We start from the raw sequence: 12,751 nt of genomic DNA on the forward strand, positions 1-12,751 counted from the left end.
AATATTTCATTACATCTTTACAACAGGTTTGAGTTGTGGATGTACACTATCTCTACTGCCTGCGTGATCCCAATCTGTTTTCATTACACATCACTTGTTTATACTACCATACTTACTACTGCGTTTTTAATGAGATAGTAAGCACACAATGATGAACAGGTTCCATATTATGGTGTTATAGCAGGATGGGGGGGTGGGGGTGGTCATGTACGAAATAGCAAATATAGGTCAACAAAATACAAAAACAATTAGCCTTTTTTATTTTACATTGCATTTAAAATTTACATTATACATGTCATACATTTTACAAATTCTTTTTTCATAAAAATATATTTCTTTACAAAAAAAAATATTTTTTTTTTTTGTTTTTGTTTTTATCCATTAACATAATAGGAGTACCCAGCTGTACTGCAAATCGTTTTCTAATTCAATTGAACGTGTTCATTCCAAGACATTATGGGTGATTTGTAATTATTGCAGTCATTTATATAAAGAACAGCTAGGGGTAAAATATATAAGACACCAGAAACACAAACATCATCCTTGTTAAGTGAAAGCAATTTTATAAGAAAACTGTATAAATATGCAAACCATAAATGTGGTGAAGCTGAATACATTAATTACGTGTTTATAGAATAAAACAATGAATTCTGAGCAGCAATCCTGGGTTTTGTGATTTTTGGTAGGCACTGTGTAAAATGGTACTCATATTCATAACAATTCCTTTCACCCAGGTGAGAAATATATGAATTCTCCGCATAGACAGTGACAGTATAAATAATGTAATTATTTGTAAATTTAAAGTCTAGTAAGGCGGACATTAAGAATGATATCACTGAATACATTGCTAAACAATGGAGTAATGGTAACTGCAGCATGTAATGTCACCTGGAACAATGTTTAAACAAGCAACTTTCTAATTAAATAACTGCAACATGGTCTGCTCTGTCTGTTTTAAAAAGGCACTGTGATCATTTATTTCACACATCAGCGTATTACTTTCTTAAACGACAACTAAACAAAACATACGTACATTTATCTTAAATTATACTATAAATCAAATAATTGCGTATGCTTTTAACATTCTGATGTTAAACCCTGTCATGTATAACACTGATTGTGAAAACTACCCCTACCAGCCAGATGCCAATGCTTTTATAATAAAAAATAGTTGAGATTCTTAATGATGCATCTCCTGATAGTCCAGGGGCTACAGATCCTGATTAAAACAGATTTTATTTTATTTTTTGTGTGTTTGTGTGTGAAAAATAACTACACCTTGTCAAAGCCTTTACGCAGAATGCATACACTACCTGTTACTATAAATAAGGTCATGTCAAAGCAATTATCTTAGCACTAAAAGTAGGGAAATATAATTACGATAATAATAAAATGCTCATTACAAACATTCAAAATGGGGTAGTGTTCAACAAATCTTACTTTAAAACAGTAATGCAAAGATTATTAGGCATAGAAATATACTAAGCCAACATTTGCAACTACCAAACATACTGTATAACATTGTTTATCAGTTCTGTACTATAAAATTGTTAGTAGAATGTGCAAGATACGCCATGCATAAAATGTGACGAAATACAAACCAAAACTTTTTGTTTGTTACGATGAACATATTTGGTGTGAAAAATAAATATGAAAGAAATTATAACAATTTAAAAAAATCAAATGAGAAAATAAGGAAACTTAATGTTACATAAATTTGTGCATCTATTTTCAAATTTCAGTGAATATCTTTAGTTTATAAACTCTGTTTATAGCCTTTTTACCCAAACCCAGCCCAAGTGGTATTATATAGCACAAAAATATAGGTGGTGAATGCTCCTCAAATTTATGCAGGTAGATTTTAAAGATCTCTTTTCCCTTTAAAAAAGACAAAATAAAACAGTGAACAAGCACTCTTAGAGTGCAGATACAAAGCTGTAGAACTCTCCATAGTGTCCATGAAGATCATTGTCAAACCAGTCTTCTAAAACACTTTTGTTTGATTTATTTTCTGGATGCACATGACCAATTGGTTCCTGAAAAGTGTGCTTTAAATAGATCTGTGGATGTGCACCATTTTGAGGTGGAGTATCCGGCAATCCAAGCATCCAACAAATATTTGATATATTACCCTTTTAGCCAACTTCATTATACCATTGTGCAGACCGTGTTAAGGTTAGGATCAAATCGAACAGCTTTCCCTTCTACAGATTTTGCACTTGTGTCGTACATCGGATTTTCAAAGGCTGCTTGACCATTGTTGTTCTCGTGCACTGAACACCCAGTGTACTCTGTTTTAGGCGTAGTTCTGCGATAAGAAAAAGTACATATATGTTAATACAGGAGCAAACATTATGTCTATTTTAACTAGGCATATTGTAGAACACTTGAATTTAAAAAGACCCCTGGTTAGGTAGCTACAGTAAGTTCCCAACACACCTCTAAAAATATTTTATCAAAAACAGGGGCAAACAGAATGACTAAGCACATCCTTCGAACTGAGATTACTATATATATATATATATATATATATAATATATATATATATAATATATATATATATATATACACACATGTGTGTGTGTGTGTGTGTGTGTTCTACGTATTCCTACATGCCGAAAGGATGTGTAACCTTTTCCGGTTGGCTCAACATGGCTTGGTGCTTGAGTTTTCCCCTAGGTTCTAGCAAAATGTTATTTTAAACTAAAACTGACACAGGCCTGCTACTATACACTTGCACTACTTTTGATACCAGAACTAGTTCCACATCATTTACTACAGGGCGCATAGGAGCAGTAGGCTTAATAAATCATGCCCATAGGATATACTTTATTGGCTTATATTCTGTATGCAGCTATGTTGTGCTTTTTATCAATCCAATGTCTTACCAACATCAACAGTACTTGTACTAGATTGTCGTGAAGTAAATATTGGACTTCATATTTTAAAATGTACAATTACATACTGTATAGTTTGCCAATTATGTTAATAAAAATAAATAAATACACACACACACACACACACACACACACACACACACACACATTTCCAACAGACCAAACAAACAAATCCAGAATACATTATTATAGTTCTCCAGAAAATATTGCTTACATATTTAAGCTCCTCAGTTTTCGCATTGATTAGAATGTAGGTTACAATTTTTATTGTAAATCACACACCTGTGTGTATGATTTATAAATAAACATTGGAGGTGATATTTTCCTTTCACTTTAACACAAAATAACAAACAATTATTTTCCATTAGATTTTAACTTTGATTTTAGCTTTACAAAAATTACCATAAGTAACATTTCTATAATAATAAACTATTATACTAGTGTTATGTGTAACATAAAAAAAAAGAAAGAAAAAAAACTAAACATACCGCTGTTTGTATAGATAAAATCCGAATCCTGCAAATATCAGGGCGAAAAAAGGCACAAGGATTGCTATAGCCACAGAGCTACTATTTGTACCATGGGGCTGATTTGAAGAATTATTACTCTCTGACAAGTTGAGACCTTGAAGAAATAAAATACACAAGATTAATACACCCATTACTGTGATTCAATATTAATCAAGACAATTAATCAGGTCCATATAACAATGCACTATTTATAAAGCTACTTCCTTTAAAAAATATCATGAAGACCCAGCACAATGGTTCATAATAAGGCATGGACACAGACATATCGACCCATTGGGTGTTCTTTTGTTATTATCTGGAAGCAACTTTCCATTTAGTTTCTGTTACAGAAGTGATTGCTCCCCTGCCGCCGCTCCCCCCCCCCCATCATTAAATTTGATTAGATGTATTTTCCTTGAACTGGAATATACATTTTTCTTTGCATAACAAAAGATGACAAATGACACTATTTAGGACCTGTTTTAAACAAACTCCTGCAATGGAATTGACTGGAAGACCTATGGTTGCATACGGAAGGCTATATTTGGGAGCTTGTCAGTTTCACATTTCTGTTTGTTTGTGGAGGCTACCTACTAAGATCTTGTCTGTGAATTGTGGCCCTATTAGTAGTCAGGGATATATCAACAGCATGTACAGATTAGTACAGTGTTTGAATTAGCATTGGAATGTTTAATCACAATTTGATAAGCTGTTCTACAGATATTTATTTAAAAATGTTAGTGTGACATACAGACATAGATGACTAGACAGCCAAACATGTAGCCATGTAGCCCCAGAATCTGATATTTAGATGCACAGATGTCCGCAGGCATAACCCAGGTACAGAAGAACACAATGGGGATAATGTCTGCATTCTGATTGGCTGAGAGGGTATACACATAATGGTGAACTAAATAATAGAAATCCCACTTTTCATCCTCAACCCCTATTTTCAGTAAGGTTTACTCACAGTTTAGCATTTTTTAACTGATTTCCAAAGAATATGAAGACTTTGTAGCAACAAATATTGCATATTGTTATATTTTCACAAATAAATTATTAATGCTAATGTTTACAACAACTTCTGGCACCCAGAATTAATAATCATACATCTTTTAGCAGACACAATTTGTTTACAGAAACTATTCTGATGGTCACATTTCTGAGTAAGGAGGGGTAACCATAAAACAAAGCACCTATTAATAGGACATAGTTAAAAAAGAATCCAACTTTTACACAGTACAATAACATCTAAATAAATAAATCTATTTTGTGCTATGAGGGAATCTTAATGGAAACATTTAACAAATAATTAAATGTACACTATTGTTGTGCCCATCCCTGTGAGTAGCTACTGCAATAACACATTTTAAGTGTCTGCAATAGCTCCCCATATTTTGGTTATAATATGGTTGCATTACCAGTCTTCAAAAAAAAAAATCTTCAATGTCAGTGTATGCTTTGTCTCTTGTGTGTCATTATGTTATCACATAATGAACCGTGTAATATATGTGAAAAAAAAAAAAAAAAGATTATATGTTGTAACAAAGACATACAAGGGTGCTATGTGAGCCTTAAGATGCAAAGGGCCCTGTGCCCGTTAAGTATTCCTGTAGCCACTAGGGTCAGTGTAGGGACTACAAAGCAAGAACATAAGTACATAAGAAAGGTTACAAACAAGAGGAGGCCATTTGGCCCATCTTGTTTATTTGTTTGTTAGTACCGTATTGATCCCAGAATCTCATCAAGCAGCTTCTTGAAGGATCCCAGGGTGTCAGCTTCAACAACATTACTGGGGAGTTGGTTCCAGACTCCCACAAGTTAGACCTCATGGTTCTAGTAATTTCTGCAAACCTATCAACAATTGATACTTATTTGGGTAATTGGCTACCCTTTAAAATGAGTTGCGGCCAGTCAGGGACAGAAAGAGGAAGGTGTGTGAGAATTGGGGCAAAAAGAGATTATTCATTGTTAAGAAAATCCACAAAAAGATTAATGAAGAAGTCTGCATAACCATTTGTGTTCTGTGTGAACAAATAACTTTTTTTCTGTTGTCTCACTTCAACTCTGACAACAGTTCTTCTTGCAGGTAAACGGCTTAGCCATCCCATGGTGAGCTAGGGCGTGTGAAGGAAAAGTCTAGATAGTATCTTCAAAAGATACTAAATGTTAATTGTACCAAACTTAAAGTTTCAGCTGTTTACTTCAATAATTCCCACACCCAGTGTCACCTCTCCACAACTAGGTGTCAGAAGTGGGACTTGACGCCCCTATAGCTTTGGAGGAGAAATGGTAGGAAAACTTATTTCAACAATGAATGTGGAAGAACTTGTTTCAAAGTTCAATGCCTACCCTATGCCAAGGACAAACTGATTGAGAGGTTAAGAAAGGCCAGATACCTAACTACCATAGACCTCACTAAAGGCAAATCCTTCTTACTGAAAGAGCTAAAGAGAAAACGTTGGATTATTATCATATCCCTGGTTCGAGCACCCGAACCTGGCAACTATACCAACACTAATCATCAGAGCCAGTGACACTGCTGACAGCCCACCCCTGAGCACAAAGAAGCAGAATCACAGGACAGAAAATGCAATTTTTTATATATGTCATTGCGACTAAGCTGCAGTGACCTAGAATGTATGGTTAATATTTCTATTTCAGGGAATCAAGGTTATGATAATAACCCAATGTTCCCTTTCAAATGGGAAATATTAACTATTACAAATGAGTCAGAATACCATCACTGTTGCAGAGGACAGTTGCAGGACTCCGAGAGCCACAAGCTAAATTACCCCAGCATGATATGCAGTATGTAAGCAACTCACCTCATGACTGTGTTGTAAGGCTGAACTGGGAGGCCGAAAAGTCTTTAACCGGTAGAACCTGGTGAAGTTGTGGGGGAAGGCCAACACCACTGCATTAGAAATGTCTCTTACAGATGCACCTTGGAACAAGGTCCATGAAGTTGCAAGGCTCCTGGTGGAATGGACAGTGATCTTTTCTGGTGGAGGCAGGTTGGAAGAGGTCCTGACTATCAGTCAACCACTTAGACAGCCGCTATTTTGAAACTGCCTGTCCTTGCGACTTGCCCAAGAGCAGACAAAAAATTGTTCTGCTTTCCGTCAACTCTGCATCCTGTCAACATAATACGCTAAAGCCCGAACTGGGTAAAGTGCATGAAACTTTTACTCTTTATCGTAAGTAAAAGGAGGTGGGGTGGAAAGCCTCCAGTTCCACAAAAATAAGGCAAGCCTTCGCCATGGAAAAAGCTTACACTTCACTCACCTGCTTAGTGGAGGTGATTACAAGCAAAAAGGCAGCTTTGAAAGACACAAATTTGAGCTCTGCTGAGTGCAAGGGCTCAATGAGAGCTCTTTTGAGCGCATCGAGCACTACGTTCAGTCTCAAATAGGGAACAATGTCTTTTACCGGAGGCCAGAGCCTCTAGGTTCCCTTCAAAAATTGCCCCGCCAGGAAGTGAGTTCCTGGAGAGACCCCTTCAATTCTGATGTAGCAGGCCAAGATGGCTGCCAGATAGACCTTCAAAGTTGAAGGTGATTTCCCTTCATCGAATAGGTCCTGTAAAAATTGCAGTATAACTGCTAAAGGGCAGGTCCTGGGTTCGAATCTACACTGCAAGCACCATGCCTGAAATATGCCCCACTTATAGGTGTACTGAGAGTGGGAGACTGCTCTGGCATTTTGCAGGGTATCAGTCACCCTACTTGACAACCCTAAACGGCTCAAGTGCAGCTGTTCAGGGGCCAAACCCAGAGCTGGAGCATCGCTGGGTTGTGGTGCCACAAGGTGCCCTGCGCCTGACTGAGAAGGTTGCGCCACTTCGGCAGCTCCCACAGCTGGCCACTCAGGAGCTGTACCAGCAAAGATAACTAGATTTGTCTGGGCTCTGTCTAGTCTGGTCTTCTCTAGACACAACGGAAGAAGAGCAAGTGGTGAGAACGCGTACAGAGGTGGTCCGGCCATTGGTGCGCTAGAGAATTTATCCCCAGGAAATCCTTATTCTTCATGGAGAAGTACTGAGGGCAGTGGGTTGTTTTCTGGGAGGTGAACAGGTCTCTCTTCGCCTTCCTGAATTTCTCCCAGATGAGAGCCACTACCTCGGTGGTTTATGTAGGCCCCCACTGATATGTTGTTTGTCCGGATCAACACATGTCTCCCTCTTATCTCCTCCAAAAATTCTGCAGGGACAGAAAAACTGCCTGCAGCTCCAAAATTTTTATGTGGTATCCTTTCCAAGGGGGTTGCCACACTCCATGAACGGTGTGTTTCCACCAGGAGAGAGCCTGCAGACAGTGAAGGGACACTGTCAACAGATGATGATGGTTCAGAGAGGGTACGGGGACCTGGTGGTTGAACCAAGCTTGTAAGGGGTGTATGTGTAACAAGCCTAGAAGGAGGATCTATGGGGTTGCTGCCATCAGGCCTAGGAACTTTTAGAATAATACCACTGTCAGTTTGCTGCCGAGTTGGAAAAACTTTAGTCAAGCATTCATTCTGACTGCTCTGTCGTCTGACAGAGTGGCCAACATTGTCTCTGAGTTTAGATGTATTCCCAGGTAGGAGGCTGTTTTAAAATGAGTGAGTTGGCTCTTCGCATTGTTCACCGCCAGGCCTAAGAGGCGCAGCCGTGCTTGCTCTGGAGACATGGCGCAGATGAGGACTCTGATGCCTTTGAGGGTCAATTGGCTTCCATGCACTTTGTGAAGACACGAGAGCCAGAGAGGCTGAACTGCAGGACACAAAAACTTGTGCGCGGTCCCTGAAAAGCAAACCGTAGGTACTTGTGCTGTGCCGGTCTTATTGGGATGTGGAAGTAGGTGTCCTTTAGGTCCACCATAGCGAACCAATCACCTGGTCTGATGGATCACAACAGCCATTGCATAGTCAGCATCTTGAACCACCTTTGACTCAGGTACAGGTTTATTTGTCTGAGGTCAAGGATCAGTCTTAGGCCTCCATCCCGCTTTTGCACCAGAAAGTACTTTGAGTAGAACCTGTTGTTGGGAAGGGGCAACTAAGAGAGCTGCCTGCTTCAGCAGAGCAGCAGGCTGCTGGGACAAACACTTTCCAGCATCTAATTGACAAATCCCATACACAATATGCACCTGCTTATTTAGAGCATATTGTAATCTCTAGTGACACCTGGCAGGGTCACTTACTGAGGGTCTCAGGGCGGCAGGGTTAACAGCAAACCCTGAGAAATGCCAAATAGGTCTAAGAAGCTTGATACTTGAGCTATGCAGTGGGGAACAGGCTTTTCTAGGTTTGGTCAGCTATTAATACTGATTCATTCCAAACTTTGCCACTCTAGCAGAGCCTTTAGCCGAGCTAATCTGTAATCTTCTCCCGAATATGGTAAAATGGACTGAACAAGTCTTTAACAGACATCCTCTGCAAAGACTCAGTGTTAGTGGTACCTGATTTCAGAGGGAGGTTCATCTTACATCTGCTTTTGAAGTCAGAATAGGGGCTGTGTTATCACAGATAGTAGACAGGGAGGAACACCCGTCCTTTATTTAAGCAGGAAGCTGTTACCAAGAGAAAGTAATTGTGCCATTACTGAAAAAGAGTGCTTGGCAGTAAAGTGGGTGGTAGAAACCCTCAGGTACTACTTGTTAGGCAGGAAAATTACATTATTTACAGATCATGCCCTTTTCAAGTGGATGAAAACAAAGAAAACAATTCCAGAGGCACTAGGTGGTTTTTATCGTTACAGCCATATAAGTTCACAATTGAACACCACATTATGTAAGAAAAATGGTAATGCAGATGGACTGTCCAGGCTGCATACTTTGTGTGGTAATTACGTTCCAACCCGGAGGTTTGAGCTGAGGGGAGGAGTGTGTAAAAAATTTGTACAAGGGTACTATGTAAGCCTTAGGATGCCAAGGGCCCTGTGCCTGGTACATATTCCTGCAGCCACTAGTGGCTGTTTAGGGACTAGAAAGTAGACATCATGTTTCTAGTAATTTCTGCAAACCTGTAGACAAATGCTTAATTGGGTAATTGGCTACCCTTTAAAAAGAGGATAGACACAGCCAGTCAGGGAGAGAAAGAGTGATAAGGAAGGTGTGTGAGAATTAGAGTGAGAGAGAGAATTCATTGCAGGAAAATCCACAAAAATATCTGTGAAGAAATCCTGTAAGTCTGTGTGACCTTTTTTTTTTGTCTCACTTCAACTCTGACAACTGTTTTTCTTGTGGGTAAAAGGCTTAGTCGTCCCACGATGAGTTAGGGCTTGTGAAATAATAGTGTAGTTAGTATCTAGTTTTGCTTGTTTATTTTTTATAAAAAAACCCACAAGGGTTAATTTAACAAACTTCAAGTTTCTTTTTTGTGTGTGTGTGAAATATATATATATATATATATATATATATATATATATATATATATATATATATATATATATATATAAAAACTTGATTTAATAATACCTATTCTTTGAAGTCCAAACTGCCCATAGTCTTTACTCTGTATGAATCCTTGAAAGACATATGTTGCCCCATCAGGTTCAGCAGAAACCTAAACAAAGAATTCAAACCTGGGTTATACATCAAAACATTTAAATGCATAATTAAAGTGTAAAACATTTGAATCCCATTCTGTATGTAGTTAACCAATATGGCAACTTGCTCTCAATATTTGCTGGAGGTTTGGTTTAGATTAGATTAATCCACTGTGTAAGCAAAACTACATTATTTGAATCTAATTCCTAATTCTCATGGGAAAGTTTCCTACTTTCACAGCATATAAATGTATTCCGTCTTTAGTCAATTTAGATCTACTTACAAAACCATCCATGGACCATTCTTCTTCTTTGATCTTGCTCAAGGAAGAATGAGCAGATGCTTTTGCGTGGAACATTAGCAACATCAGTCGTGCTTCTTGGCTTTTATAAACTCCTGTGTGATAAATGAGATCAATGCTGTTCAATTGCTCTGAATGCCAGCCGATCTTGACATTGCCATTGTTTAAATAACTAAAATAGGACCATTAGGGGTAGGTGTACGAAGATGGGCCAGTCGTAGCACAAACATATCGCAATTTGCATTTTCACTGTGACACTTAAAGTGAACAATTTGTCATATGTACTAAAAGGAAATATGTTAAAGAAGACAGCTGCAATATACTAATTTAAATATTTGTTGCGTCTTCTTACCGAGATCTCTAGCATTATACATTGCGAGAGTTGTGCAACATTGTTCAAATTAATAGCGGGAGTTGAGTTGTGGTTTGCTGCAGCAGAGGGTGCCCAAGGATAATGTCTGCATGCAAGGGTGCAAGAATCAAAATAACATTGTTTTTGTTAAATGTAAACATCATCTGTACAATGCATTCTGTTCCGTCTTCATTTTACCTATTTCAATACTGTAAAGCTTTTCTTAATCATACAGGAGTAGCCCTTGGCTTGACCTGATATGCTTGTCTGACATTAGGAGGTGTCAGGTTTAAAAAAATAAAAATAAATTTGCACATACATTTATAGTGCTCAATGTATTTTTCACAGGGCGGAGCTAGGCCACGTGCTGTAATGTTTAGGACATAAAGTCAGTAACAAATAGAACATATAAAGATAGGCGCGTCATCCTTCGAAGGCCCTACGCATATAAAGGGGGGTTCCGTCACTGAGGAGACCCGACAAACAGGAGGGAGGTCACTGTCTCTGAGATGACATGACAAACAGGAGGGAGGTCACTGTCTCTGAGATGACCCGACATATGAAGAAGCTCGCAAACCAGAAAGAAAAACATTGATTAGTAATATTAAAACATGAGAGGTTCCGGCTCTTCAATGGCCCAACATATGCAGTAGGGGGGTTCCGTAGCTGAGAAGACCCGACAAATAGGAGGGGGGCCACCGTCTTTGAGGTTACCCAACATACGAAGAGGCTCGTGAACCGGAAAGAAAACAAAGTTAGTAGATGTTAGAACATAGAGAGCGGGGTATTCCGTCTTTTCAAAAGCCCACTCACTGGGGAGACCCGACAAACAGGAGAGGGGTCATCGTCTTTGAGGAGACCCGACAAGCAAGAGGGGTTCCACATAAATAGTACCCAAAAGAGAAGAATACAAATAATCCTGCATGTTAAAAGAAGGGTTTGGCCAGGATTCCCCTCTGACTCATGGAGAACCCTCCTCTATGAGGTAAATGAAGCGGCGTTTAACAAAGGGTTGGAAAAAGCAGAATCACTAACCCCCCCCCAAAGGATGGACCCCCGGCTCCCTGCTGATTCTCATGTTTATGAGAAGAAAAAAGGAGAACCACCAATGCATATAGAAAAGAAGAACAGAGAGAAAACACTTAACTCAGAAAGAAAGAAAACGCTAATGTAACACAGTGGTTAGTAACTGTATCCTAATGACTATGCAAGACCCTCTGCACAGTGGAAAGGAAAAGAAAACCCTTTCAGTTTTATTTATTTTCTTTTTTAGGAGGAAACTTTTCGTGGCCCAGGCGGATAGGTCATCCCCACTGTGGACATACTAACAATAGACTAATGGGCAGATGCTATTTTGGCTGGTGAAGAATGAATGTAAGCTTCGACTGCTGATTAGATGCTGGTTAATTGATTAGATGCTGGTTAATCTTTGCTCCTGCTGCTGAAGTGGCTGCCCCAATTCTGAATGAATGAGGAGTGTAGAATTGCGGGGGAAGACCTGCTCTGGAAACCAAAGTGGAGAGCTAAGAAGAAAACCAATGCCTTGAAACAACAGAACCGCTTGCATTGATGAATAGGGCATTGGAAGGAGATTTGGGTTTACGTTCTGTAATGTATTTCAGCATGGAAGCATATGGGCATATAGGAGAGTTTGAAGAACAAAGGGTCTGAATGAAATGCTCTTGCGTTCTACAGTGTATTTCAGTACGGACATGTAGGGGCACAGAGGAGAGTTGATTTTTGAAAGCTGAATACATTGTCCTTGCTGCAGCTGATCCGTTTTTGAAATCCGAAGGAATAGGATGAAATAGGAATCTTGAATGAGGTTCAAGTCACTGCAGTCGATACCTAGAGTAAGAAAGCTGGAAATAGAAGGAACTTTATATTCAGACCATCTCAAAACCCCCAAATACTGTTAGGCATATTATTTCCATAGAGAAAGTAATCATGTTGCCTAGAATGACTAAGCCAGGTGAGCAGGTTGAGCCGAAGAGCACTCGGAAATTCCTCGCAAGAGAAGACGAACAACTGGGATGGAGAAGCAAAAGACATCAAGCGAAATTGGTGTTGAATTCCTGACAAATAGGATATGATAGTAGCTGGTGCCAAATGCAAAGATTCTTTTGCATAAACTATGAAAGCCATGATCCAATTCTGGTTAA

At 38.8% G+C, this 12,751-nt stretch overlaps 1 protein-coding gene across 1 annotated transcript in view; it reads right to left on the reverse strand.

Moving 5' to 3' along the window:
• Positions 1 to 364: 364 nt before the first annotated feature.
• LOC121313274 (CUB and sushi domain-containing protein 3) overlaps positions 365 to 12,751 on the reverse strand; it is a 514,488-nt gene continuing 502,101 nt past the window's right edge. The window contains exons 67-70 of the mRNA XM_041245642.1: positions 10,220 to 10,332; positions 9,865 to 9,952; positions 3,386 to 3,521; positions 365 to 2,308 (exon numbers count right to left, since the gene is read on the reverse strand). Of these exons, the coding sequence (XP_041101576.1) occupies positions 2,149 to 2,308; positions 3,386 to 3,521; positions 9,865 to 9,952; positions 10,220 to 10,332 (497 nt within the window). The 3' untranslated portion in view covers positions 365 to 2,148. The remainder of the gene's footprint in view (positions 2,309 to 3,385; positions 3,522 to 9,864; positions 9,953 to 10,219; positions 10,333 to 12,751) is intronic.

The sequence above is a fragment of the Polyodon spathula genome, chromosome 3, assembly GCF_017654505.1.
Source record: "Polyodon spathula isolate WHYD16114869_AA chromosome 3, ASM1765450v1, whole genome shotgun sequence".
Classification (NCBI taxonomy): Eukaryota; Metazoa; Chordata; class Actinopteri; order Acipenseriformes; family Polyodontidae; genus Polyodon; species Polyodon spathula.